General features: G+C 55.5%; 4 protein-coding genes across 9 annotated transcripts in view; 2 read left to right on the top strand and 2 right to left on the bottom strand.

Annotated features, from left to right (window-relative positions):
* Nucleotides 1-383: 383 nt before the first annotated feature.
* Nucleotides 384-4,681, top strand: Cd151 (CD151 molecule (Raph blood group)). Of its 3 annotated transcripts, none has more exons than XM_055606832.1 (9): nucleotides 384-469; nucleotides 1,411-1,543; nucleotides 2,275-2,365; nucleotides 2,485-2,676; nucleotides 2,969-3,043; nucleotides 3,335-3,439; nucleotides 3,533-3,691; nucleotides 3,794-3,880; nucleotides 3,967-4,681. In XM_055606832.1, the coding sequence occupies exons 3-9, from the start codon at nucleotides 2,282-2,284 to the stop codon at nucleotides 4,024-4,026; spliced, it is 762 nt and encodes a 253-aa protein (XP_055462807.1). In that variant the 5' UTR covers nucleotides 384-469; nucleotides 1,411-1,543; nucleotides 2,275-2,281; the 3' UTR covers nucleotides 4,027-4,681. The 3 variants fall into 3 exon arrangements, with proteins under 3 accessions (XP_055462807.1, XP_055462808.1, XP_055462809.1); XM_055606833.1 differs by having other exon boundaries at nucleotides 391-465; XM_055606834.1 differs by having other exon boundaries at nucleotides 394-469; nucleotides 1,459-1,543.
* A 1,349-nt stretch (nucleotides 4,682-6,030) lies between these two features.
* Nucleotides 6,031-8,338, bottom strand: Polr2l (RNA polymerase II, I and III subunit L). Its single transcript, XM_055606835.1, has 3 exons — nucleotides 8,264-8,338; nucleotides 7,971-8,085; nucleotides 6,031-6,292 (listed from the first exon to the last, which is right to left on the bottom strand). The coding sequence occupies exons 2-3, from the start codon at nucleotides 8,063-8,065 to the stop codon at nucleotides 6,184-6,186; spliced, it is 204 nt and encodes a 67-aa protein (XP_055462810.1). The 5' UTR covers nucleotides 8,066-8,085; nucleotides 8,264-8,338; the 3' UTR covers nucleotides 6,031-6,183.
* On the top strand, nucleotides 8,285-25,899 carry Tspan4 (tetraspanin 4). 4 transcript variants are annotated; one of them, XM_055606830.1, is made up of 8 exons: nucleotides 8,285-8,363; nucleotides 15,054-15,133; nucleotides 22,035-22,226; nucleotides 23,512-23,586; nucleotides 24,261-24,362; nucleotides 24,464-24,595; nucleotides 24,669-24,752; nucleotides 25,348-25,899. In XM_055606830.1, exons 2-8 carry the CDS (start codon nucleotides 15,071-15,073, stop codon nucleotides 25,414-25,416), a joined length of 717 nt encoding a protein of 238 aa, XP_055462805.1. In that variant the 5' UTR covers nucleotides 8,285-8,363; nucleotides 15,054-15,070; the 3' UTR covers nucleotides 25,417-25,899. The 4 variants fall into 4 exon arrangements, with proteins under 4 accessions (XP_055462805.1, XP_055462806.1, XP_055462803.1 ...); XM_055606831.1 differs by having other exon boundaries at nucleotides 8,361-8,439; XM_055606828.1 differs by lacking the exon at nucleotides 8,285-8,363 and adding an exon at nucleotides 9,361-9,455.
* Chid1 (chitinase domain containing 1) overlaps nucleotides 21,261-26,578 on the bottom strand; it is a 44,130-nt gene continuing 38,812 nt past the window's right edge. The window contains exons 13-14 of the mRNA XM_055606826.1: nucleotides 22,226-22,329; nucleotides 21,261-21,842 (exon numbers count right to left, since the gene is read on the bottom strand). Coding sequence (XP_055462801.1) covers nucleotides 22,246-22,329 — 84 coding nt within the window. The 3' untranslated portion in view covers nucleotides 21,261-21,842; nucleotides 22,226-22,245. The remainder of the gene's footprint in view (nucleotides 21,843-22,225; nucleotides 22,330-26,578) is intronic.

Here is a 26,578-nt window from a genome sequence, read left to right as displayed (position 1 = left end):
TCTGGTATTTCCTCAGCCGCTAGAACCTGTAGCCTCAGAGTGCCTCTCCCTCGGCCTGACCCTCCCCTCTCCCTCCCCCGGTTTGGACTGGAGGAGAAATTGCCCTTGGCCTCAGTTCTGGGCCTCTAGTGGGCTAGATGCCACCCTCTCCTCCTCTTTACTCCCCACCTGGGTTCTGCCTCCGGCCTAGCTCCGCTGTCTCTGGATGAGTCCAGGGTTTTGCTGACAACTGGCACCTCAAACTAACTTTCAGACTCACAGACAGGCAGATCCCTTGGTCTCTCCCGCGCTCCCTAGCACCAAACCAGTTAGGACATGCCCTGCCCAGGCCGGCCGTGGGCGGGGCTGCGCCTGGGGCGGGGTCGCACGCGGGGCGTGTCCTCGCAGGGCCCCGGGCCGAGCATTCTCTACCTTCCGAGCGGTCGCTCCTGCTGTGGCTGCCGGGGCTTGGTACTTCAAAGCGTGGTGGGTGAGTGCTCCGTGGAGCCAGGCTGGAGGGTGTGGGGAGCATTGTCCTGAGTTCCTCTCTCACTGATGTGACCAGGCTTCAACGCTGGCCTCGGGGACGTCCAGGAGACAGAGCCCATACAACAGGGCTGCAGGCTCCTTTCCGGGAGATCGACGCTCGGGCGGGGAGGCTTGAAGTGCCTGGGGGGAGGGGAGGTCCTTAGACAGGCCTGGCGGTCTCTTCCGTGCGGAAACCCGAAAAGTCAAAGTCTGATCACCCTATTCTTTGTCCCTGGACACCGTTTCCCCCCCCTCCCCCGGGACCGTAGGGCGCGGGGCAGGCAGGGCCGGTGGTGACTTCATCTTGGTGACGTGGGGATTCCTCCTCCTGCCGGCTTCAGTGCCTCACCTCCTCCGTGGGGCGGGTGCTGAGTGCCATCGAGGGCCCAGGGGAGGTCCAGGAGGAGTGTAGGGCGGTTGTGTCCAGGCCGAAGGAGCTATCTCTGGCTGGTCGCAACTCCCACGCCGGCACTTTCTCAGGAAATTCACATTCAGTCCGTTGATTGTGCTTGGCTTAGGTTGTTGGATGAACCAGCTCCCCATAGGTTCTGGGCTTTTAGAGCGTACTCCCTGGGCTTGCATTGTGGTCAGGCCTATGTTTATATCTTTGCCCGCCTCCAGTGAGCATGTATTTGGAGTGGGTCCCATCTCCAAATGGAGTTCTGTAATCTCTTCCATTCCCAGGGGTGGACAGGCAGATCCCTTGACGCATGCTACCCCCCCCCCCCAAGTTTGCATTCTCTGCTCTTTGGTGGGGGAGGGACAGCCATGGATGGGTCTGGAGGGTGGGGCACCTGGAGAAGGCATTTGGTCCCTCCCTAGATCGGGCTGGCCAGCAGTGTCCTCTGCCCCACCCTGGTCCAGAAGAAAATAGTAGGGCCTGGCAGTTATGCTTGTTTCCAGATCCGGTGGCTCAGAGAACCATTCTGACCACTGCTTCGGCCATCATAGGAGGAGTTGCAAGATCCCACCTGCCAGGTGAAGGGCAGACCAGTGATTTTTGACCTGTACCTGCTGGTCCTTCTGACTTACAGAGGTGAGTGCTGGTGTTTGTTTGGGCAGAGCCTGCAGGTGGCAGCTGAGAAGTCCTGCCTCAGTGCCTGTCTAGGGACCTGGCCTGGGTCCCTGCTCAGCTGAGGTCTGTACCCTGTCCTCAGGGCAGACACTAGTGTGTCTAGGGCAGGATGTGCCTGGAGGGCTCCTAGGGGAATGGCACATCTATGGAACTGAGGACGTCCCCCTACAGTCTTGAGGGGAGCCTGATCTCGAAGGCTCCACCTACTGGCATATTTTTGTCCCTGCCCTGGCTGGGAGTAGAGAGCCCTCAGAATGTACCTGAGGGTGGTCTGAGCTCTCTGCTTCACTGTCACATCTGGGGATGGGTATGAGTGGTAGATACAACCAGCCTGTGATATGGGGCTCAGGGAATGCTGTGGGGGTGGCACTCCACAGGAATGTGCCCTTAAGCTCTGCTGGGGCTTCTTTCCCCCAGTTGCCAACAGGAGTGAGTCAGCAGATGGCCAGGGGTCCTCCATGATAACCCAGTATGTGCCTGGCTGTGAGGGGTGTCAGACCTCATCTGTTGTCCAGGAAGTGATTCATATATGGTTGCTGGGAAGGCTCCTCTTAAGGCAGACAGCTGGCTGAGCGCCAAACTCTGGAAGTATCTGGGGACTGCAGCATCTCCTGTCTCCATTGGTCTCTAGCTTTCTTCCTAGTTGGAGGCCTGGTGCTTCAGGCCATCTGACAGCTTCCCCATTCCTCCAGGTCCAGGATGGGTGAGTTCAATGAGAAGAAGGCCACATGTGGCACGGTCTGCCTCAAGTATCTGCTGTTTACCTACAACTGCTGCTTCTGGGTGAGAAGCGCTACCTTCTTACATCCCTGTTCTTCCTCATCTTGGCGGCCTGGCCTAGGGGCTCAGCCCTAGCTTCCAGACCCAGGCCAGATGTGGTGACCAGTATACACTTCCTGCAGCTGGCTGGCCTGGCTGTCATGGCAGTAGGCATTTGGACGCTGGCCCTCAAGAGTGACTACATTAGTCTGCTGGCTTCAAGCACCTACCTAGCCACAGCCTACATCTTAGTGGTGGCTGGGGTTGTTGTCATGGTGACCGGAGTCCTGGGCTGCTGTGCCACTTTCAAGGAGCGACGGAACCTCTTACGCTTGGTCAGCAGGGCCCCGTGGCACATGGTGGGAGTGGTGGGGCTGGGGATCCCTGGCATGGATTTCTTAGGGGCCTCTGGTACCTTCTGGGGCTTTCCTGGTTGGATATGGTACTGTAGGCTGCTCCTGTTGAATTCACTGGGGCATACATCAGCTTCCAGAGAAGCATCAAGAAGCTAGGCAGTCCCAGCCTGTAGTGGCTGTCTGGATTCCTCCTGCTGAGCCTTGTGGGTTGGGGTGTTGGTTTTGTGGTGCTCTGACACTAGAACCAACTCACTGGGTCCCTGCTCCCTAGTACTTCATCCTGCTCCTCTTCATCTTCCTACTGGAGATCATTGCTGGCATCCTGGCCTATGTCTATTACCAGCAGGTAAGGTCCTAAACAGGCAGAGGGGTATGTCCAGAACGTGTGCACACAGGAAGGTGATCCCGGGGGCTGACTTGGGGCTTATGGGGAGGCAGGTATTCATGGTATCTGGAAACACACGCACTAGGGTTGAGAGCATCACTCATTCCAGGCTGGCCTTGTGATTGCCCACCTGGTTACTCTTCTAGTCTGGTCAGTCCCACAAGGGGTGGGAGGGGAGGTGTCCGGGGTGGGGGGGAGTGACTTGACTCCAGCACCGCAATCAGAGGCCTTAGACTTTGAGCCTACCCACAGCTGAACACAGAGCTCAAGGAGAACCTGAAGGACACCATGATCAAGAGATACCACCAGGCAGGCCATGAGGGTGTGACTAGTGCTGTAGACAAGCTGCAGCAGGAGGTGGGTGTCCCCTGTAGCCCCCCCCCCCCCCGCTTTCCCAGCATGGTGCTGTGTGCTGGCAGGCTGAAAGGCTCAGCCTCCTTTTTCTTGTAGTTCCACTGCTGTGGCAGCAACAACTCTCAAGACTGGCGAGACAGTGAGTGGATCCGCTCTGGTGAGGCGGACAGTCGTGTGGTTCCCGACAGCTGCTGTAAGACTGTGGTACCTGGCTGTGGCAGGCGGGACCATGCCTCCAACATCTATAAGGTGGAGGTAGGTGGATGCTCAGCAAGGGGCTGGGCTGTCTGGGTGGCCTGGTCTGACAGGGCTGCCCATGGGAGCCGGCAAGGTCCACCACCATTATCTGCCCACCAGGGTGGCTGTATCACCAAGCTGGAGACCTTCATTCAGGAGCACCTGCGTGTCATCGGGGCCGTGGGCATCGGCATCGCCTGTGTGCAGGTGCGGAAACACGGAGGTGACTAGGTGGGAACCCTGGGGTGGCTGGTGGCCCACGGCCCTGTTCACACCTGCCTGGCCCCATGCAGGTCTTCGGCATGATCTTCACCTGCTGCTTGTACAGAAGCCTCAAGTTGGAGCACTACTGACCCTGGTGCTGGGCCGGGCTGCCAGCCTTGCACTGTGTCCTACCCCTCCACTACTAAGTACTACTGAGTTAGACTGTGGACCGCCAGAGGTAGCTGTCCTCATGCCGTCACCGTGACCCCTGGCGACTCCACCTCAGGGGCAGCTTCAAGTGCCTTCCACTGCATACCAAAGTCCCAAGGCTGGAGGCAGTGTCCTTGCCCCAGCGTAAGAAGACACGGCAGGTATGCCAGTGTTGGGCCAGGCCTGGCTGGTAGAATAGGTAGGGTTTAGATTATTTGACAAAAGCAAGTGCCTCCTGCCCACAGGCTGCTTCCCTGCAGTAAGTTTGGGGAGAACCTGGGTATGCCACCTACACAGTGGGTGTGAGCAGGTGGGAAGGTAGGGTAGGCACCTTTCACGCCTGCTGCTGGGAACCCTCAGATCTGCTTGCCCTAAACAAATGGGGGAAGCTGGGAGGAACTCTAGCTCCACACTGGCCTCTCTTGCTCCTAACAGCCTCCGCTCTGGCTTTTCACTACTGATAACACTACTGATACCATGCAGATGCTCCACCTTCCCGAATGGGGCATGGTTGTTTTCATCCACTGTGTGCTGTATCCCAGACACCCACAAATGCTCCTATGTAACAGGTGCTCAATAAATGTGTAAACAGTGGAGTCAGCTTGCTGACAGGTCCAGAGAAGCTGGAGTACTCACAAGAGTCAAGGATGGGGAAGCCCAATGGCATGGACAGTTGGGCTGATCTCTGGTAGCTGGAGGGTTTCCAGCTCACTGTGGCCTGGACTTAGCTAGGCAAAGGATTGCCCACACTTAAGAGTCTGTAGACCTTTTAGGGTCAGAGGGCAGGAGAGTCTGTTGGCGCTGCCCATGTGAGCAGCTGACAACTGGTCCTGAGAAGGTATCCTAAACTGATCCTATGTTGTTCCCTGACCCCAGTCTTTAGTGCCAGCTGGCGAGGTGGGGCACTACAGCCCTGCTGGATTCCAGCCCAAGGCGAAGCCTTTCTTTCTCTGTAAAAACCAGGGGTTGGGTGGGGCATGCTGTGCTACACACCTTTAATCCCAGCACGAGAGGCAGGCTGACTGCTCGGAGTTTCAGACCAGGTGAGACCCTGCCTTAAAACAATCTCTGAGGGATCAGTGTGTTAGAAAGAAGTGCCCTGGGGCACTTAATGCAGAAACCTAGGAGTCAGGGCCATAAATGGACATCCTTTGGCCTAGAGTACCTTTTGTAAATCTGGGTGCTGTTCCACTCCTATGGGGATTGGGTCAAGGGACAGGGATGCCCAGCTGCTGAGCCTAGGAAGATTCTAGAGACAAGATCCTCAGGCATGAGCAGCTAATGTTCTGTGAGGCATATGGCCTTGGGGATACTCAGAGGAGTTGGAAATGGCTCAGAAGTTAAAAGTACTCCTACAATACCTGGGTTTTGTTGGGTGGTGGCAGTACATTCCTTTAATCCTAGCACGAAGGAGACAGAGTTCAAGGCCAGCCTGGTTGACACAGTGAAACCCTGTCTTGAAAGTGAAAGGGGGAAAAAAAATCTGGGTTTGATTCCCAGCACCTACACAGCAGCTTATACAGTCTATAACTTTACTCCAGGAGATCTGGCCTCTGGGTACACAAGTGGTACAAAGACACAAAAAGCAGACAGAACACCTAAACATAAAAGAATACCCATAGCATGGGAATGGGGATTTGGATGGCCCCTCCAAGCACTCTCAGCATTCCAGATTATACTCCCCAGGCTTGGGCCCTGCCTTGTGGGTGGTGTGGTAGCTTCTGCTCTGCCCACCCCGAACACTGGCAGGAAGAGCAAAGACCCTAGAGCAGTGAGGTGCAGGACTACTTAGTGGACCAAACTGGTCAAGGCCAGGGAAACAGAAGCAAGGGCCCCCTCCCACAAAACTGGACTCCTAAGTCAGGTGAAGGGAAAGACTGGAACCAGGCCAGGCAGCCTCAGAGATAGCACAGATACGGTTGTGGAGTCTTACAAATTAAACCTTTTGGCGGTTCTGTAAGTCTTTACTGAGCATTTCTCTCCAGGGCGAGGGCTGAGGGCCACGGCCACGCACTGCCTCCACCTCCCAACACCTCAGTTTTAATCCAGCACAAGAGTGCCCATGGCCAGCAGAGGAGGAGAGTAAGCTCCAGCTGTCACTTCTCTAGGGGTGCATAGTTCAGCAGCTTCTCAATCAGGTCCACGTGTGCTAGCAGCATGCGGCGGCAGCAGTAGCGCTTCAGGCCCAGGGCGTCCAGGGCATCCCTGTAAGGAGCAGAGAGGCATGAGGCTAGCTGTGGTCTCTACAGTCTGCCTAGGTAACCGCCTCCAGCTTGCCTCTGTTTATTGCTGTAGACAGGGGTTGGCAGAGCATATCTATGTAAGTGGAGACTGAAACCTGACAGCAGACCATAGGGAAATGGCATGGAGATTTCTTAAATATGGTTAGGGTGGACCTAAGTATAGGAGTCCCCAGGTTACACCTATCCCATGTATATGCCCATGTGCCAATCTCTAGCCTTAATGTCCTATACCCTTATCTGACTTCTGCCTATACTTGGGTTTTAAAATTTAATTTTCTGTGTACATGTATTTTGTATATGTATGCCTGGTGCCTGCGGAAGCCCAAAGGAGTTATGGCCATCTGTGAGCTACCAAGTGGGTTTTAGGACTTGAACCTGGGTCCTTCTAAAAGAACCAGTGCTCTTAACAACTGTACCACCTCTCTAGCCCCGTCTGTGCTTTTTGTTCTTGTACCCAGGGTTGGGGTAGCTTTATGGGCTTCCAGAATTACTTGGGAAAGCTTAGGACACCAATATGGCCTTATCAAGGAGCTGAATTCCAGGTTCCACAAGTGGACTCTGAGCAAATGCCACCAACAGGCTGTCGTCTCCCTCCTTGGCTCTGTACTCCCCCATCCAGCAGAGAGGTTTGGTTACCCAAACCAAAGAGGTTTAAATTTCTCTGGCACCTAGTCAGCTTGAGAGGTTCCTGTCCAGGTAAAGAAGGTCCCAGAAAGCTAGCTGCTACTCCCCCAAGCTGGTGATTGTAGCTGCCCACTAAGCCCCACTGACCTATGGCTTGTGGGAGAAAAGGAACCCCTTGGTATTGACATGGAGACCAGAGGTCTGACTACTATGGGATCATGACTACTAGTCATGGTCGTAACTGCAGAAAGAAGGGACAGCACAAGAAGATGCCCACAAAGCCATCTCAGTCTGTCCTGCACTTTAAAGGTTCCTCAAGGTTCGAAAGCAAACACAGGTCGACAGGAAATAGACCTGAGTGCTCTGTTGTGGATGAAGTGGTGCAGTCACCCAAGGGAAGCTGCTCAGAATTTTCCAAAATGCCAACAGCTTGAAACCCACTTTGCAAACTTCAGAGAGCCTGGGGATGACATTGAAAGCCAGATAGGGTTTCTTTGTGTAGCCTTGAATTCACAGAGATCCGCCTGCCTCTGCCCCCCGGAGCGCTGGGATCAAGGGTGTGCTCCCACACCCAGCTAATACTGCATGGCTTTAATCCCAACATGCAGGAGACAGGCAGGAATTCAAGACCAGCCTGTTTTACAGAGCTCCAGGACATCCAGAGATAGTACATAGAGAAACTCTTGTCTCGAAAAACAAAGCAGAACGAGAGAGAGAGAGAGAGAGAGAGAGAGAGAATATCATTCTCCTGGGAATACATCACAGGGTTGGGCTGGAGGACACCAGAGATTAAAATTTCTAATGTATACGTCCCACTCCCTGACGCAGACTCTTTTCCTCAACCGACCCCACAATCTCTGCCATGCCAACTCTCCCTCCAAAGTCTTCATCTACCCCTGACCCAGGATACCTCAGTCTCACCCCCGGGTCTGCTGCACATCTCTCATCTCGGCCCTTCAGCTTCACGACCTCAGGCCGACCTTCCCGCCCCGTCCCCCACAGGCCCGCCGCCTCACCCTTCGGTGTACTCGGCCTGCAGCAGACCCAGATAGGCTTCCCATTTGTTGCCGACGATCTTCCCGCAGGTGAAGCAGCGCACTGGGATGATCATGGCGGCGTCTGGCGTGCGAGCTACGGAAAGCAACTTTTCAAGGCCCGGCCCAGGCGCGCCTACAGCGCGGGGCTCCTTCCGCCCGAGCTCCGCCCCTGACGATCCTGAGCCCCGCCCCGCATCTCCCCGAACCCCGCCGCTGCCCGGCCCCCACTCCCGCCGTCACCCAGAAGTGGCGGTGCTCCCGCTCGCACCCACCCGGAGCTCCTAGAGTCTGCCTGCCCGTGGCAGCATCCCGGGAGCCCCCCTCTCCGTGCTGGTACAACCCGTCGCTACGGCGTCCGAGCCAGGCCGAAAGGTACGCGCCGCCGGCGGTTCGCGTTTCTCGTGTCGGTTTGACTGACAGCCGCTTCGCGTAGTGGTGGCGCTCGCAGGTACGGCGGGTCTTCGGGCGGGGGTCCCGCTGGCCCGATCGCGTGCAGACTCGAGCCGAGAGGTGGCAACAAGTGGTGGCGCGGGGGAGGGGGCGGGCTGCCTTTTGCGCACGGTCGAGGTGGTCTTCCCGCCTTCTGGCCGGGATTCCAAGGGGTCTCGGTTTGGAGTCCTTTACCCGAGGTGCCCCGCCGGAGTCCGGGCCGTGGAGTTTGGGGTGTTCCTTCCCTTCCGCCGCGGAACCGTCGGCGGCGCGGTGTCCCAGGCTCCGACGGCGGCTTCCCGCGCTCAGCAGTCCTCTCCTTCCCCGAGAAGGGGCTAGAAGAGGCTTTTCTCGCGGAGAGGAGGAGGGCGGTGGTCCGGGAAGGCATCGTGGAGGAGGCACCCTATGAGCAGGCCTTTTAACCTCTTTCTCTTGGGCAGTTTGGCTCGGACGTGGAGATTGCCTGAGGGACCGCTAGGGGCCACAGGTCTGCCTCACCTGGAGGTGACCTAAGGACTTAAGGGAGTGGACGAGGTGCTGGCTTCTGGGGAAGTGTGTCACCCTGGTCACAGCGCCTTCTTGCTGTGCCGGGGGCTACTCTTAGGAGGACCAGGCAGCTTCTAGTGAGAAGTTAGAGAGGCTCCCTAGAGCTTGGAGCCTCTCTAAGAAGTTTGGAGGCTGGGGGGAGTGAAGCCTCGGGGGTCCTAGACATTTGCTAGGTGCCTCTGGGAAGCAAAAACTGTACTTTCCGTCGTTGTAGGGGAGTTCGAGAAGGGTCTCCTGGGTCTTGAGTGTGGATGGTCAGAGCCACTGCCCAACTTGGTGGTTGTGCCCGCGCTGTCACCCAGGACAGCCTCCCTAGCAGCTCTTGCCATCCCCCACGGAGCCACGTGCAGAGCCACGAGCTAGGCGACTTCCCGGTCCTGTCCCCTCCCCCAACATCCTGCCCTGGCCAGAGGGGCAGTGGGGGCCTGTGAGTCACTGTGGCCTGGGCTCAGACTCAGGATCAGGACTGAAGGCAGCTGGTGGCCAGAGGTGAGGGTGGCATGGCAGTGGGTTAGGAGATGGTCTGTAGGGTGGGCCCGAAGGATGGGGTGGAAGGCTCCCGAAGGCTTCTTGGAGGTGGGACTCAGCTCCGTCCTGCCCCTGGAAGCCTTGTTTACTTAGAATTGGGGAGAGAAGCCTGTGCCAAGTTGACATTCCTGGAATTCCTGCGTGTGAGTGTGAGTGTGTGTGTGTGTGTGTGTGTGTGTGTGTGTGTGTGTGTGTGTGTGTAAAGCCCACTAACTTCCAGTGCCTTTTGTGGGTGGTGTCGTCCTCTCCTCCCCTGGTTCCTGCTCCAGCTCCTCAGATTCCCAGAAATGCCCCAGGCTAGAGAACTCCTGGCTGCTGCTTGCCTCCGCTTATCCCGGAGGGGTGTATGGGACAGTAGTGGTGGATGCTGTGTCTGTTCTCTCCAGAGCCCTGGCCAGGATCCCAGGGTCGGCTTCTGCCCCTGCTTTTCCTTAACTGTTGTGGGGTTCCCATCTGGGACTGTGGTGAGAGAGATGTGGCTCACTTGTGCCTGCCAGCTTCGCTCTTGTTCCCCCAATACAAACTGGCAATAGCATAGTGAGAATGGGTGCTTGGCCTCCTGTAGTGGGTGGAGAGCTCATACGCAGTTTCTAACTTATTTGCTACAGTTCCTGCCAGAGGAGGGGTCACCTCAGGGCAGGGGACAAGGAGGAAACCCGTGATTGAAGTTTTGGCTGCCCAGTCCCTCCCACCCTGGGTGTTGCCCTGAAAACAGCCAGCCAAGAGGGTGCTGTGCTGCGATCTAGAGCACTGGCCTCGGGTTCAGCTGGCTTTACCCCCTGAACTTAGATCAGAGCCTTAGTTTCTCCATTTGTAAAGCTCTGGTGGGACCAGAAGCACCCACCTAAGGCTGGCCATGCGCCGGGGGAAGCGACTTCTCAGGAGCTTCAGCCTTGTGCCCGCTAGCTTGCTCATGTCGGACAGGACAGTTTATCACCCTTAGGGTAGGAGTGTGAAGGTACACACTCCTCCCTCACTCCCAGGCTGTAGCTATGGCAGACACAGTAAATGTGTCTGGTACATTGCTGTCCAAATAGCTCTGGCTGACACTGACGTGACTAACCCATGAACCCTTTGGGCTATTGAGGCTGGCACACTTGGGACCCAGTGCCTGGGGGAGTTCCCAGCATGGCCGGGTAGGTGTGCTTTGTTCACACAGTAAGCATCCCCTGGGTCTCAATTAGGTCCCTTCTATTTCCACCGCCACAGGAGCTCTAACAGAGAAATACCTGTGGGTACAAGGCAGGAAGTGGACGGAAGATGCTGTTTGGGGTGGCCAGAGCCCTTTTGCTGGCTTCACACAGAGAGGCCTGCAGCCCCTCCCTTGGCTCTGTCCATGAAGGCTAGAGTTGTGTCTTCAGTCTCCGGTCAGGCTCCCTGTGCAGCCCTCAGGGCCTGCCTCTTGGTAGGAGGTGTCAGCCCATTGGACCAGGAATCTGTAGTGCCCCTGCCCAGGGTGGGGGTCTAGGCCAGGCATTGGGGCCCGCCAGGGGCTGAAGCCACAGCAGGAAGGCAGACACCACAGCCTGTTTGTATTGGCACGAGTCTCCTTGCCTCCTCAAAGAAGCCGCAGAGCCTCTCTGCCTCGGGACAGGGTGGGTGGTGCTGTTCTGCTCTCCCTCGTGAGCTAGCTGGGCTAGGAGTGGTTACTCAGGGGTCCAAACAAGCTTCTGGGCAAAGTCATGCTGCCATCCCCACTGAGGGCTCCAAATGCTTTGCTTGCTGGCAACCACTCGCCCCAGGCAGCCGTGGTCAAACTTTATCTAGAGTTTGGGCAGGTCACTTTTTGAGCGGGAACCTTGTCTGGTCAGGTGGGTGTCCACAGTTTTCTTGTGAGCCATCCCCCAGGGAGGGCTTCCCATGTGTACGTACTCTCAACTGAGGAGGTCTTGGAGCCCTGCTGGCAGATGGTTCCTGTGTCTAAACCACCAGGCCAGGGTGTTGAGGAAATCAGCTCTCCTGGTTCAGATGGGGTGGCCTTGCCTTGGCTGTCCACTGTTATTGATCAGCCTGTGGATTCTGTACTTGGCAACAGAAATGGCCCTGGTCCTCATGTGGCTGTCCTGAGGTCTGTTCGATCGATCGCTGTTCCTAGTGGTTTTATAGGTAGGACTTCTGGGCAGGAGAGGGACGCATGGCTCAGAGAAAAGCATCTGAAATGCCGGGCTCAGTGCAGAAACCAGACTGGCTTTCCTTTGCCCTGAGAACTTTCCTCACCTAGTCGGGAGCCCTTCCTATCCCCTTCCTGTTTGGCCGTGTTAGTTACTTTCTGTTGCCGTGATGAAGAACATGACCAGAGCAATTTGGAGATAATTTTTTTTTTAAGTTATAGAATGCATTTAAAAAATGTTCTTCTCTCATATATAACATCCTGAGCACAGTTTCCTCTACCTCCACTCCTCCCAGCTTCTCCCACCTCCCCTCTCCCTAGACCAGGCACAAATCCTTACATCAAGGCTGGATGAGGAAACTCAGCAGGAGGAAAAGGATTCCAAGAGCAGGCAAAAGAGTCAGAGACCCCCCCCCCCAACTCCCCCATAGGAATCCCGTAAGAACACCAAGCTACACAACCATAACATATGTAGAGGGCCTTGCTCAGACCCATACAGGCGCCCTGACAATCCATTAGGAAGGGAAGTCAGAACAGGAACTTGAGGCACGGACTGAGGCGGAGGCCATCGGGGAGCGCTGCTTATTGGCTGGCTCTTCACGGCTCTCTCAGCTTGCCCCCTGGAGCACCTGCTCGGGTCACCACCTCCCACAAGCATTCTTTCACATCCGCCATTAATCAAGAAAATGTCCTGCAGGCGTGTCTACTGCTGCTTTGAAAGTGTTTTACCTTTCATGTATGTAGGTGGTACGTCTGCATGTGTATCTGCATACCGTCTGCATGCCTGGTGCCCACAGGGGGCCAGAACTAGAACTGGAGTTACAGATGACTGTAAGCTGCCATGAGGGTCCTGGGAATCAAACCTAGTTCTCTTGAAGAGCAGCCAGTGCTTTTATCTGTTGGGCCATCTCCAGCACCGCCCCCCCCCTTTTTTTTTTCAAGGCAGGGTTTCTATGTGTAGCCTTGGATGTCCTGGAATTCACTGTGTGGACCGGGCTGGTTTTGAACTCACAGAGATCCCCCCTGCCTCTGCTTCCTGAGTGTTGGAATTAAAGGAGTGTGCCACCATACCCAGCTTAAAGGCCAATGTGATGGAGGCATTTTCTCAGTTGAGGGCCCCTCTTCCCAGGTAACTTCAGCTGTGTCAACATGACAAAGACTAACCAGAACTGGGCTTCAGGATGGTTGTCCCTGGATTCTCTTGCATATATCCCTCAACCTGGCAACTCTGACCCCTGGTCTCCTCAGTGCCCCGGCTGATGCCCCCGGGGGACATGATGGGGACCTGCAACCCCAGCCCCGTGGCCTGGGATAAAGGTGATGTAGCAGACAGTAGGCTTATTTCTGTACTGCTGGGAGCTCAGCTGTATGTCTCTGACCCAGGGCCGCAGGCTCAGCTGCAGAGGAGTGGTCTGGTAGCTAACCCCGTTGGGGTGATGTCAGTATGGATGTTTGGTCCAAGATGTTCTGGTAGGTTCTAGATCTTTCCTGAGCCCTGTGGCCCCCCTCTCTCTCGGTGCCTAGACACTCGTGTGTGTTCATGGCCTCTTACATGCATAAGGCCAGGGGCCACCGGTCACGAGCTTTTTTTAAAGGAGATCAGCTGCCAGTTGCTCTCTAGATAGAGCCTGCAGGCTGTAGTTAAGCTTCTGCTGGGTTGTGAGTGTGGCACCCCCCTCCCCCAGCGCTGTCTCTTTCTTGGGGTCTGGACATATCAAAGAAAACTTAGGGGGAATGGCAAGATAGAGGGTTGAGGTAGACTTCAGGTTGAGCAGGCCCTTCCAGGCATGCTTCCTGTACTCTGGGGAGGAGGTCCCATGCACCCACAACTCAAAGACTGAGGCCTTGAGCTTGCAGCCTTGTGGGCTGGAGTTGCAGTTCCCCATGGTGCCCTCCGGGGGGCAGCAGCAGGCTTGTGCAGTGAACCTAGGTGCTGAGCTGGGAGCTGCAAACCTGGCATCTGGGGTTTCCACTAAGATGCAGCCCCTTTAAGAGCTGCTCAGCTCTGCCCATGGATAGGCTTCGTTTTCCTCATTTCTCCCTCTACCTCCTCTGCCGCCTCACTCAGGGACCTTTAGCAAAAGCTTTTCCTTGTTCTGCCTTCCGTCCTGTTGTCTGAGCTACAGATCAGGTGGGGATCCTTGGCCCTGTGTTTGTCCCCGGCCCACACTTCGTGGCTCTCATGATCTGAATCCTTTGGTAGGGTTGGTGCTCAGAGATTGGAAAATGGCGCCCAGCAAGGGGCTATCATCTCCCCATCCTTGATTGATGGGTTAGTGTGTATCTGGGCACATCTGCAAAGTGCCACTTATCGTGTGGTTGCCTGCCTGGGATGAGGTGGTGTTCATTAGTCATAGGCTGATTCTTCCTGAGCTGGTCAGAGTGAAATTCCAACTCCTTGGTTCTGTTATAGAGAGTTGCGGAATGGCGCCAGTGGGACTCTCAAAATGGCCCGTGCCTACGATAGAATTTGGCCTTGCTCCCACCACCCCTAGGAGAATGGACTGGATCGGAGGCTGAGCTGATTCAGTGAGCCAGCCAGTGGGCCAACAGGGGGCCACCTGGGTTTCTTTGGCGTCTCTCCTCTGCTACTTCGGTCCTCGAATTCTCTTTTTAAGTTAGACAAACCTCATGGACACCTCACCCTCTGAGGCACCACGGGCTCCCTAAGGCGCTTGAAAGCCAAGTTGCCACCAACAGCAATTGGGTCACCTCTTTGCTCAGGGCTTTGCACATTGTTGGTGTGGGTGGGCAGCGGGCCTGTTGGATGTGGTCTGGGGTGTAGGTTTGGAACCGAGAGCTGCTGTGGTCTCATTCCCGACACAGTCCCTTCAAACGCCCCCCCCCCCCCGTCCTTCAGCTGCATCTTCCACGGAGACCCCGGGAGGGTAACGGGGAGGCGGGGGCCCGGGGTCGCTGCGATTGGCCGGTGGGGCGGGGTCCTCGAGGGGCGGGGCCGCGCTGGATTGGTCGGGCGCGCGCGGGGCGCAGCGGGCCGCCCCGCAGGTGTCTGGCCGCGGGGTGGGAGCCAAGCCGCGCGCCCGCTGCTACGGCGGGGCCGGGGAGGGGCGGGAGCCCGCCGGTGTGGTGCGGATGGGGCGTCCGGGGGCAGCGGGCGCGGAGCGCTGACAACAGCCGCAGCCAGTGATTCTGGCGGCGGGGGCCCAGCCTCCCCAACGCGATGCGCCGCTCCAGCACGGACGAGTCTACATACCGGCGCAGCCCTTCCCCGGAGAGCAAGGAGCCGGGCTTTGCGCGCGGCGGCCCCTTTCGGCGCTGCAGCAGCTTGTACGGGCGCGCGGGCGCCGGGGACGCCGAGGATGCGGGCGGCGGCTTCTTCGGCCTGCACACGAACCCCGGCCCCAAGGCGGCCCAGGCACGCTACACGACGCCCAAGGGCAACAAGTATGTGGTCTTCTACCTAGACCTCTCCTTCATCTTCCTTCTAGAGCTGAAGCGCTGCAGCATGGCGCGCGGCTGCCTCCAGGGCGTCAAGTACCTCATGTTCGCCTTCAACCTGCTCTTCTGGGTGAGTGTGGGGACCTGAAGGACCCGGGTTCGCTGCTCTCCCAAGAGCCCTCTCCTCACTTCTCCTCTGCTGTGGAAACAGGGTGTGTGCGCACGTGCTCACAGGACCGGGCACTGCCAAGCTTTTCCTCTCCTGGGCTCCAGGCATAGAACTGATCAAAGTCTCAGCGCCGAGCCATGGGTGTCTTCCTCAGCCTCCTTCCCATCCTCCCTCTTCAGCCTATGTCCTAGCCTTGCCCCCTTAACACTCTTCCCCTCTGGGAGATTGACCTATCAGATTCTGGTCCCCAGCTGGTTCCCAGGATCCAGAAGATTAAGGGTATGTGCACTGTTCTGATTACGGCCTAAGGTGGTATCCCAGACACTGGTCAGGGACTCTCACATGGGTGGCACCTGGCTTCCTGCCACCTCAGCAGAGACTCTTAACTTTTGCTGGGGTATGCCGTGGTTGCTCAGACAATGGGTAACACTCAGTTGGGGTTGCATGATGATAGAGCAGAAGATGGCCCCCTCCAGTGTGTATGGAGGACAGTTTGCACACCCTCACCCCCCTGGAGCCGGGCAAGTATCGCATCTGATTGCCACCGGTGTTGGGGTTTGGCTGAGCCTGGAGCCTGAGTGGAGGATGCTGGTTTGGATTAGAGGTGACCCTTTGTTACCTGAACATGGCCTGGACCTTCACTTACTAGCTGGAACCCTTGGTGAATGGTGCCCAAGGTCATTCCATGCTCTACTTCAGTTCCTGAGCCAACTTTCTGGGAGTGGGTGTGCGCGACTGAGGATGAGGGGTGTGGTTGGGAGTGAGGGAGTACATACAGCTTGAAAGTGAGAGGATGAGGGGCATCACTGGGATCCCCACTTGCTCCCCCTTTGCATGCAGTCCCGTTCAGGTCAAATGTGCAGAAACCTGGGTCCGCTTACCTCACCTCCCTTTTCTTATACTCCTGGCCCAAGGCAGGAGCTGGGATTTGCTGGGACCCTGCCCAGGGAGGCTGCTGTCCTACCGATCCCATCTCCCTTGACTCCCATCAAGAGCTCTCTGCCAGAGATGCCAGGGAGGGATGGGCCCAGATCTGGGTGTACTCAAACCAGGTGGGCATCAGGGCTAGCTGTGGGCTGAAGGTGTAAGCAGCCCATGTAAGGTGAATGCTTCCGTTTGAAGGACTTCAGTGGGCACCAGTGTGTGTGGCCAGTGGCAACTGTGGTTGGCAGGAATGGGATGTCTTTGACATTGTGACAGTGGGGTGCGGAGGGGAATGACAGGTGGGAAAAGCCCACTGCAAAGGACAATGTGACAGGGGGATGAGTGTAACCTTATGACCAGACCTGACAGCTGTAGGTCCCTGTGATGGTAGCAGCTGGTGTAGGTGGCAGAAGGGGGTTAGCAGGCAGGAGTGTGGGGGCTGGGCAGCCTCTGGGTAGTGTTTGGTCTGGGGAGGCTGAGGCGGCTGCATTCATTGCCCTCTTCATGATCTGGACACCTGGCCACAGGGAGAAGGTCCCACCTGCTACAGAGCAGGCGCATGCCACTGACCACTGGATGACATCCTCTACCGGGGAAAGAAACAATGAGTATTCCCCGTGGGACTCTTCTGGGCTGAACTAGGTTTAGTTCCCTTCTGTTATCCACATGTACCTCCAGCCTTGCATACAGGGGCGCATGCCTCAATATCATTGTAGCTTCTCCCTCCAGCTTGATTCCCAGTGAAGGGGTAGAGGCAACCACGTGAAGGGTGCTGTGAACAGCATGGCTTTGCCTAGAAGTGCCTGTGCTGGGCTTGGCAGAGTCCATCAGGGCTAGCAAGTGTGACAGTTCATCCATCTGGCCTGCTTAGTATGATGCCAGTCTACCTTGTCCTTGGCATCTGTGAACTAAACTCCCCTCCTGCTGGTGACAGGCTATGGTGGGAGGGCCAGAACACCCCTACTGGAGACCCTGACTCCTCTGCCAGACTCTTGTAGGAGAGGCTTCAATCCTCACTTGGCACTTATAATGTAAGATCAGTAGACAGGACCCCAGCCTCTGCCATATGTCCTGCCTCAGTCTCCCTATTAGACTTAACCAGGCAACTGGAGTGAGAGCTGCACTGACCCCCTAGATCTGTGTGGCAACCAAACGAGCCCTTGCCTTCCTTCAGCAAACAGGTTCCCACTGGGCAGTGATGCTCAGTTCTTAGGGCGGTTGCCCAACCTGCCTTTGAGATGTGCAGGGTAAGGACTAGCTGGTTGGGGCTGGGAGTGCCTCAGGGAAGTGGCCCTTGAACACAGTTGAGTGGGTAGGTGGTGTTGGGTGCTGGTCACTGGCAGCAAGGGGGTGGGGCTGAACAGCCCCTGGCACCCCTGTCTCAAGCCTCTGAGCCTGCACTGTCAGCTGGGCCTCTGCCAGCAAAGCTCTTCCTATAATGGAAGTTGAGGTCCCCTGGGATCAAGGGGAGCCAGAGGAGCCTGGTTCTTCCTGCCTCCTCTCTCCTTTGCCCTCTCCTTCCCTGGGCTCACAGAGCATCTGTCTTCCTGGGCAGCTACTGTGGTGATTGGGACTGAACTCCTCAGCAAGGGAAGGACCTTTCTGTGGTTCTTCTGTGTCCTAGTGCTAGAGATGCTAGCCAGGCCTGAACCATGTGCTTGGCTCCTCCCACACATGTACCACCAATATGAGGCCCTTCCTCTAGGGCTTTCAGGCAGGTGTCCCTCCCCATTCCTCAGCGTAGCAAAAGGTATGGCTCTTCCCTGCATGGAATGGTCAGTGTCTGTTTGGGTGAACAAGATGGAGGTTGGAGTCATGCCTGCCAGCTAGATACTGTGTGACCTGAGAAAATCATATATTCTTAGGGTCTCAGATTCTCCATCTTGACCACACTGCGTCATGCAAGGTGATCCAAAAGTATATGGGTCAGGGTCCCTCAGCTCCCCCTCCCCCAGGTGGCCTGTGGTGACCTTAGATGGATGAGCAGCTGGACAGAGGCCCTGAGCTGGAGGAGGTTCAGGAGTCAAGCTCTACCTGTCTGTCCTTCATGGAGGGGACTGGGTCCCCACTCAGGCCTTGCTCTGCCTGGGCTGTCACCATTGCAGCCTCAGGACCTTGCCTTATGCTGTCCCAAAGGAAGGGTCTGCCGGGCGCAGGGATCTGCCTCCACACTGGCAGGAAGATGCAGGGCACATGCCTTGCTGGGCTCTTGGTTGTCTGTTGCCCTTGCTGAGCTGAGATGGTTTCTGATGGACAGTGGTCCTGTTGTTGGTCTCTGGCACTTTCAGTCTGGTGGATGAGGGGACCAGGAAATGGCAAAGGGCTTTGTGTCCAGCTCCTTGGAAGAACCAGGGCACTCAGGGACAGAGAGACCTCTTTGCTTCCTCTAACAGCTTATATTTGTGATAGGGGTGGCAGGGACTTGCCCAATGCAGGAAGCCATGGTCTTGTTTGTTCTTTGAGGTGTTGGCTCTGGCAATGTTCTGAGTTGCGAGAAAACGAATTACATTTTTAAAGTATTCGGAGACACTCTCACTTATCCTAGTCTTTCCTTACTTAGGATGGCAATGAACTCCTAGCCCTGCTGCTTCCACCTTTCAAGTTCCAGGAACCCCTGGAGTGCACCACCCCACATGGTTTATGTGGGGCTGGCTATCTAAGGCAGTGATGCTTGGCAAACACTCCACTAACTCATCTACATCCCCAGGCGTCCATTCAGTTATAAGTGCACAAAGTCACCCTACTGGGATAACCAACATCCCAGCCAAGATGGGGAAGGTTCCTGCCAGCCTGGCAGGAGAGGGGTTTCTGGACATAGTCTTGGCTTATTCAGGGGTGCCCAGCCCCTCCACCTACACCTCCACCAAAGATGTGGCTGGTTGCCCGGCCATCTGCTACATTAAACTATATGGCTGGAGGGGTGGTGGGTAGAGGCTTGTTGGCACCTACCCTCTGTGGACCTGGACAAACAAGCATATTTGTTGGGCACCCAGTACCATATGGCACTCAACCTGAGGCTGATCCATGGGGCTAGAGGCTAAGGCACCTGCTGCTCACAGATTTGGGTGGTGCCTGGGTGACAGCTCATTACACCTCTCAGGGACTGTTGGGCATTTTAGCAGAGTGCCTAGCAGTTGGCTGAGACGGGCTGTGCTTGGAACCAGGAATGCTGCATGAAGATCAGCCAGAAGGCAAAGATGGAGGGTCACGGTGGCAGGAGGTCCGACTCCTGAATGATGTTGCCAGCTACTGTCTTTCAGGAGTCCAGGTTCTCTAAAGACTGCTGTGGGGAGCAGGCTCTGTTCCCCACCAGGGCTTCTGTGTAGCCTGGGGTCACAGCTGCAGAGGAGTGAGCCAGCAGTGGGAGGCGGTCTATTTCAGGAGATGGGGCTCAGGATGCTGGGGGAACATTGTAGATTTGGGGTGGGGGGTCTTAGCCCCATCTCCAGTTTTGATTGAGGACAGACCTTGCTCTAGGCCTCCAGGGCTCAGCCCTGAGTCCTGCATTTCTCATCTTCTGAGTCTAATGGGCCCATTTTCTCTTGAGCTTTGAAGCTGTAATTTTCTTGCCATAATGTTTTAAAAGCTGCATGCACCAAAACATTTTCAAAATTATAAGTACAGTGCTCTTACCACATGCACGATTTCATTAGTGCACCCATGCATGTGGCCTTGGCTTAGGCTGAGAGGGTTGGCCCCATGGGATGGCGGCGGCTCTGGATGTGCTGCTTGTGTGCGGCAATGCATGTGACACCACTGGGTGGCAGTGGGGAGCATCTGGGCTGGTGTTTGTCACAGTAAGGGTGACAGGCTGTGTGGCAGTGAGTGGATGTCTTTCCAGCGGTCTCTGGGTGGAGGGAAGCACGTCTCACCGTGTCAGTGAAGGAGACTGTTTCTCTTCTGGGTGTGGGGTCCCTTCCTGCCAGTCCTGTCCTGGAAACTGTCCCTTCCTGGTCTCCTGGAATGGGCATCTCCCCCCACCCCTAATGGTTCCAACTGCTTTGCACAGCAGTGTCCTCCCCATGCCCTTGTGGGTCCCGTGGGGCCAGGGGCGCTCCAACAGCTCACTTTCCTGCTGACATGAGCCGTCTGCTGTCCTTGGAAGGCAGAGGCGGATGGTGCAGACAGCTTGGGTCTTAGTGACATTTATTGCTGTTGTACCAGCATCTCCCTCCTGTTCAAGGTCCTGCCATTATAAGCATGAGTGCTCAGCTTGGATGTGACCTTTCCAGATGTGACTCATTTGGGGTCATGGCGCCTCTGGGGCAGTGTTATTCCTGAAGTCAGCCCTGTGGGTTGGTGTCTCTTGAGGCCTCTTGCTACTTTTGACTTCCACCTCTTCCAGGGCAGGTACACTGTGGAGTGAAGGTGGGGAGTCCTGCTCTCCTGCTCTTGCTTCAGTCTTGGTAATTCTGATCCAGCCCAAGGTAGCAAGCAGGGTATTACTTCTGCCTAGTAGTGACAGTGCCATGGAGGTCCTTCCATAACCTGTGAGTCACCCTTCTGGGTCCTGGAAGACCTTATGATGCTTGGAAACTGCTGGAGACCATGAGTCTTGCCCTGCTTGCCATGGCCCTGGAGAAGCTTCCTACATCCAGTAGCCTTGTGTTTGTGGAATGATGTGCCTTGTGGTTGGTGATTATCACCTGACCAGATCTCCATTAGGGGGACTCACAGGCTGAATGGGGGTACCCAGCCCATCCAGCTGCCTTACCTGGTAAACACCACAGACAGCGCCACCTCTCAGCCACTGCAGCCCTGCAGGGCTCCCTCCCACCTCAAAGGAGGCCTCTCTGTAGACTGGCTCACCAGAGCTGCCATGTAGCTGTGAGGATGGAACTCTCAGTAGAAGGCACCCAGGGCATATGCACACCTTTCTCTGGCAGGTTCCCTGAACCTTCTCCAGGGTCCAGGGCTTCCCATATGGGCAGCCTTTCTAGGTCCCTTGCATCCCGATGACTCCACAGTAATGTCTCCAGGAGCGACCTGGAACTCAGAACCTTAGGTCAGAGCCTACATTATGGGCTCCTGTGCCATGTCCTGTCCAGTTTTCTGTTGGGCTGCCAGGCTTTTTCCCATCAGCTGTTGATCCATCCCCAGCCTCCTGGAATGCATCTTTCCTCCTCCCAATTTGACAGAGCCCAAGGCTTCCTGTAAGCTTGAGACCATAGTTTCCCTCTCCCATGGCGGCCCTGTAATCTGAGGAAGACTAGATGTCCTTGTCACCATGCCATGATGAGTCCTCTCTAGAGTCAACAACCACATGTCTTCCTTCCCTGCTTCCTATTTTTCTGATTTTTAAAAAATGAGTGATGAGAGCCTGGTGTGGTGGCATTCACCTTTAATTCCAGCACTTGGGAGGCAGAAGCAATTGGATCTCTGAGTTCAAGGCCAGCTTGGCCTACAAAGCAAGTTCCAGGACAAATAGGGTTACACAGAGAAACCCTGTCTCAAAAAAACAAAAATAAAAAGTGATGAAACTCAGTGAGGTGCTCTGTTGAGATCTTCTGGTTGGTACCACGGATCTACTGTAACCTGACTATGAGCAGAAGTGTTTCTAGACAGGGCTTTTCCCTGCTCGGGATTATGGGTAGGTCTGGGTCACTCAACTGCCATGGCCTCTGTAGGGTATGGGGAAGGAAGGTGCAGGGTAAGAGGGCCAGAGGCGATTTGGTCCCTTCTGACCACACACATGGGATGGTGGATGCTTCCTGAAGGGCATCTAAAAGCATGGTCTCACTGGCCACTGTCAAAAGGGAGGAGGGAAAGGACTTGAGGAGTGGTACTCTGCCATAGGAATTAAGCTGTCTCTGGTAGTTCCCAGGCTGACAATGTTGGCCTGAGTGCTTGTGGGTGGTGGGAGCCTTGCCCTAGGGGTCAGGAGCCCTGCAGTCACCTCAACCTCTCTCTCTCTCTCTCCCCATTGCTGTGGACCTAGCTGGGTGGCTGTGGCGTCCTTGGTGTTGGCATCTGGTTGGCTGCCACACAGGGAAACTTTGCTACCCTATCATCTTCATTCCCATCCTTGTCGGCTGCTAATCTACTCATCGTCACCGGTACCTTCGTCATGGCCATCGGCTTCGTGGGCTGCATTGGGGCCCTCAAGGAGAACAAGTGCCTACTGCTCACCGTGAGTGTGTTGGGTCCCTCTATGTGGCTCTCCATGCCATCAGCTCCACCTCTGGGGCCTGTCCAGCACCAGGTCTCTGTGGGTTCTTCCAGGCCAGGTGGGGCTAGAGGGGTTAATCAAGAGAACACAATACAGCTGGGTCTGTGGGCTGAGGCAAGAGGAGCATGAGGTCCAGGCTGGTCTGGGGCACAGAGTAAGACCCCATCTCTCAAAATAAGGTTTAAAGGGGGGGGGGGGGGACTCTAGAGATGGTTCAGGGGTTAAGAGCACTGATGATCTTCCAGAGGACCTGGGTTCAGTTCCCAGCACCCACATGGCAGCTCACAACTGTAACCCCTGTTCCAGGGGATCCAACATCCTCACACAGCCATACATGCAGGCAAAACACCAATGTATATAGATAAACTATAAAGTTTAGAGGGGGAGGCATTGGGAATATAGCCTAGAAAAATGTGTGTATGATATGCATGAGGCTGTGAGTTTGAGTTTCAACACCACATACACAAAACAGACACCATACCAGCGCTTGGAGGGGCTTCTCATGACAGGGCCACGAACTTAGGCATAGCCACAAGGGCCTTTACTACACTGTTCTGAGACTCATCCTTGTGGTGGCTCCACCCCGGCTTCTTGTCCTGGACCTGCCCCTGCCCCCACCCTCTGTGGCACTCCCAGCACCATTTGGCCTTGGGAATATATTTATGGGGAGGAAGCTATTTCTTCCTCCACAGTTTATAAAGTTAATCACAGGTCGTTAGAAAAGGATTCCTGGAGGCTCTTACAAATTAGTGTGCCTGGCAGAGGCCTCGAGGGGCATGGCAGGTGGACTGAAGCCCCATGTTAACAGGATTTGAATGGCTCCTTTCTCCTTCCTGGGGTAGGATTTTGCTCAGGGCAATTCCTTGTAGAGACAAGCTGTTCCACCCCCCCCCCCCCACTCCTTTAGTGGGGTACTGCAGAATGTTTATAGGCCTTTGATAAGTGGTATTTGGAATCTCTTTTAAATTCCCAAATTGTAGCTGGGAATGGAGCTCAGCTGTAGAATACTTGCCTAACATCCCAGTATGGGGGAGAATCCCAGATAGAGATGTCAGGCCAGGAGCCTGGGGAATAGAGACATACACCCACATGGGGATGTTTAGGTCAGGCACGGGGGTAGAATCCAGGCCCGCAGACCACTTAGGCTCAGGGGGACAGTCTGGCCTGGCCCTGAGTTCCATGGGGTGGTGGAAGCTCTAGGGCTCTCCAGGAGCAGGGCTGTGACTAAGGAACATGTTCTTTACAGTTCTTTGTGCTGCTACTGCTGGTGTTCCTGCTGGAAGTCACCATTGCCGTGCTCTTCTTTGCCTACAGTGACAAGGTATGTTGCCGCAAATGGACAGCACATGGAGAGTGCAGAGAGACAGTGTGAAGCCACAGCGACCTGTGTTGTATGGGTGGGACAAGAATACTTGGCCAGGGCCCTCTAGTGAGTGCAGGTTGCTGAGTGTACACTGTCCCAGTCACCCCCTGCTGCGTACTGTGTGTCATGGGTTGTTTCCCATACCCATCTGTCTGGTCACACAGTTGGATGTGTATACTGACATATTTTAGGATCTTGGGTTACAGCTAGTGCTATGTTCCCAGATCCTGTGTCTTTGATTTTCCCATAGGACCTCCTTTCTGTAAAGCACCTCTGGACTACAGGAGGCTCCCTGTACAGGCTGGAGTTGCCCTCCTTAGTGCCCTAGTTCCTTTCCTGGAGATCTAGGAATGGTGCCCACACCCTCAGCTGTAGAGCAGACATGCCTGCTTGTCTTAGCAAGTAGACTGCAGTCCTCCCCAGCCAACACGGGAAACCTAGAGACGATAGGGCAAAGGCCTGCATCAGGATCCTTGGAGCTTCAGGGAGGACACAAGCCTGGGCTTGTACTCTGTGGATGATAGTAGGGAAACAGGCAAGAGTTCTGGGGGAAGGGGGCATGGGGCATCGATGAGGAATGGTGTCCTGCCTTGGACTGAAGTGGAGGTTATTCACTGATGACCTGTTAACAGATTGACAGTTATGCACAGCAAGACCTGAAGAAAGGCCTGCATCTATATGGCACACAGGGCAATGTGGGCCTTACCAACGCCTGGAGCATCATACAGACCGATGTGAGGCTTGGGCAGCCGTCTTGGTATGGTGGGACAGGCTGGCAGGGGTGGGTATTGTGGCTACCTCTCCACCTGGACCTTTGCTTTCTTCCTGCTCCTAGTTCCGTTGCTGTGGCGTCTCCAATTACACTGATTGGTTTGAGGTATACAATGCCACTCGTGTGCCTGACTCCTGCTGTCTGGAGTTCAGTGACAGCTGTGGGTTACATGAACCTGGGACCTGGTGGAAGTCGGTAAGAGCTTTTCCCTCCTCTGGTGGGTGGCTGCAGGGATGTGGTCCCCCAAGTAATCCTGACTCTCTTGTAGCCCTGTTATGAGACAGTGAAGGCCTGGCTCCAGGAGAACCTGCTAGCTGTGGGCATCTTTGGACTGTGCACGGCACTGGTGCAGGTAAGCTCAACAGGGCAGGGCTTGGGGCTCCTGACCAGAGAGCACAATGGCAGAGGACTTGTTTTCAGAAGTCTGTGACCTGGGTAGTAGGTAGCAATGCAGATTTTTAAGAAGCTGGTATCTCAGAAGTTCACTAGAGGAGGTGACCTTTGGTATCTTGTGGACCAAGAGCTGCCCACTGGGAGTACTGACTCCCTGGCAGCCAGACTGCCATATTGGTTGGTAGTGACAGAACTTCCCAGCGCAGAATGAGGGTGGTACTTGAGACCTTGATGTCCTCCTCTCCTAGGTTCATAGCCATCTAGAGAAGTGTTGAGGATTGGCAGTGTGATGCTCCAGGCTAAGTGGGACAGACCCATAATCCACCTGGCAGATACTCAGGTGGCTACAGCTTGGACAATTGGGTGCAGTAGGATACGTGGCAGGGCTTAGACCAGGTGTGGAGAGGGGTGTGACCTAATGTACAGAGCACAACTTAGCCTGGGGATGAGTTACACAAGTAGGGTGATACTAGGCTGTCCCAGGAAGCCCAATTTGAGTACAGTCAGGGCACCACTGCCTATGGGCAAAGGCCTGTAACCTCTTGTCTCCACAGATTCTGGGCCTCACCTTCGCTATGACCATGTACTGCCAGGTGGTAAAGGCGGACACCTACTGCGCATAGGTCTCACAACCTCTGCTTCTCTGCCAAAGGACCTGCCGATGGGGAGATGTCCAAACCCGCTTCCCATGCAGGACTTGGTGCTCCGCTGCATGCAAGGGGAAGAGCTTGAGGCCAGAGCACCCAGGACCCATCCCTGCACCTGAAGGGCCTCTGCTTGGGTGGCTGCAGAGTTACCAGATTATAGGGTTGGTGCCAAGTGGCACCCAGGGCTAAGGGCCCAGGGAACTTTGACACTTTTATATCCATGTATATTCCAGTGTTCACACAGGATGGGGTCCCCAGCCTTGCGTGGACAGATGCCAGGCTTGGAGGGCAGGCCCAGTCTGCACAAGGTCCACGATGGTACTGGTGCTCCAGGCAGGGCCAGGTCCAATGATCCACATTCCATGACAGTATCGTGGTTCCAGGTGCATCTTAATAAAGTATGTGGGCAGTCCCTGTGTGTAGCTGGACACACAAAGGTTGTACAGCCACAGACTTCAATTGAGGAAGTTCTTTCATTAGCCAAGGGTCAGCAGAGGTCAGGGGAGCACTCCTGACCTGTTTTTGTCGGGGGAAGAGATAGCCCCTGTCCTCTCCCATTTCTCCTGGGATAGCTTAGGTACCCTTGTATCTTTCTCCTAGTGCCTCTGCTCCTGGATTAGTCTGCGTAGACTGCAAATTGCAACACTAGAAGACAGAGCCCTTGCCACTGGCCAGAGTTAGAGCATCAAGCCACCATCAAGACAAAGGCAGTGTGTTCTTAACTAGGGGTAAAGGGCCTCTGACTATAGGCTGATACTCTGGGGGTTCAGTTTAAGATGAGCACCTCCCAGGAGCACCCTCAGGAACTGTGAGGCATCTGACTCCCAATCCCCACATTCTGCTGTCTTGAGGGGCCTGTTCTGTGACAGTTCATTAGGGGTCATCCTCATGACTCTCACACCTGAGTGTGACATGTAACAGAGAGAATTTGATCCAATTATCTGTAGGACTTTTTCTACCCTTCCCCATTCCCTGGCTCTGGGCTGAGTCCTTGTGTCCCACCGTCCTCCCTCTAGTGAAAGCCATAGGACCCTGAACAACCTCTGAGAATTACTGTAGAGTCAGCTGCTCCAGACAAGCTGTTAATTATCAAAAAGCCCTGTTACTTACAGATGGCCAAACTGAAAGGAAGCTGTAC

Source organism: Psammomys obesus, unplaced genomic scaffold (genome assembly GCF_907164565.1).
Source record: "Psammomys obesus unplaced genomic scaffold, mPsaObe1.curated_primary_1811, whole genome shotgun sequence".
Taxonomy (NCBI): domain Eukaryota; kingdom Metazoa; phylum Chordata; class Mammalia; order Rodentia; family Muridae; genus Psammomys; species Psammomys obesus.
This window is presented reverse-complemented; position numbering and strand designations above follow the sequence as displayed.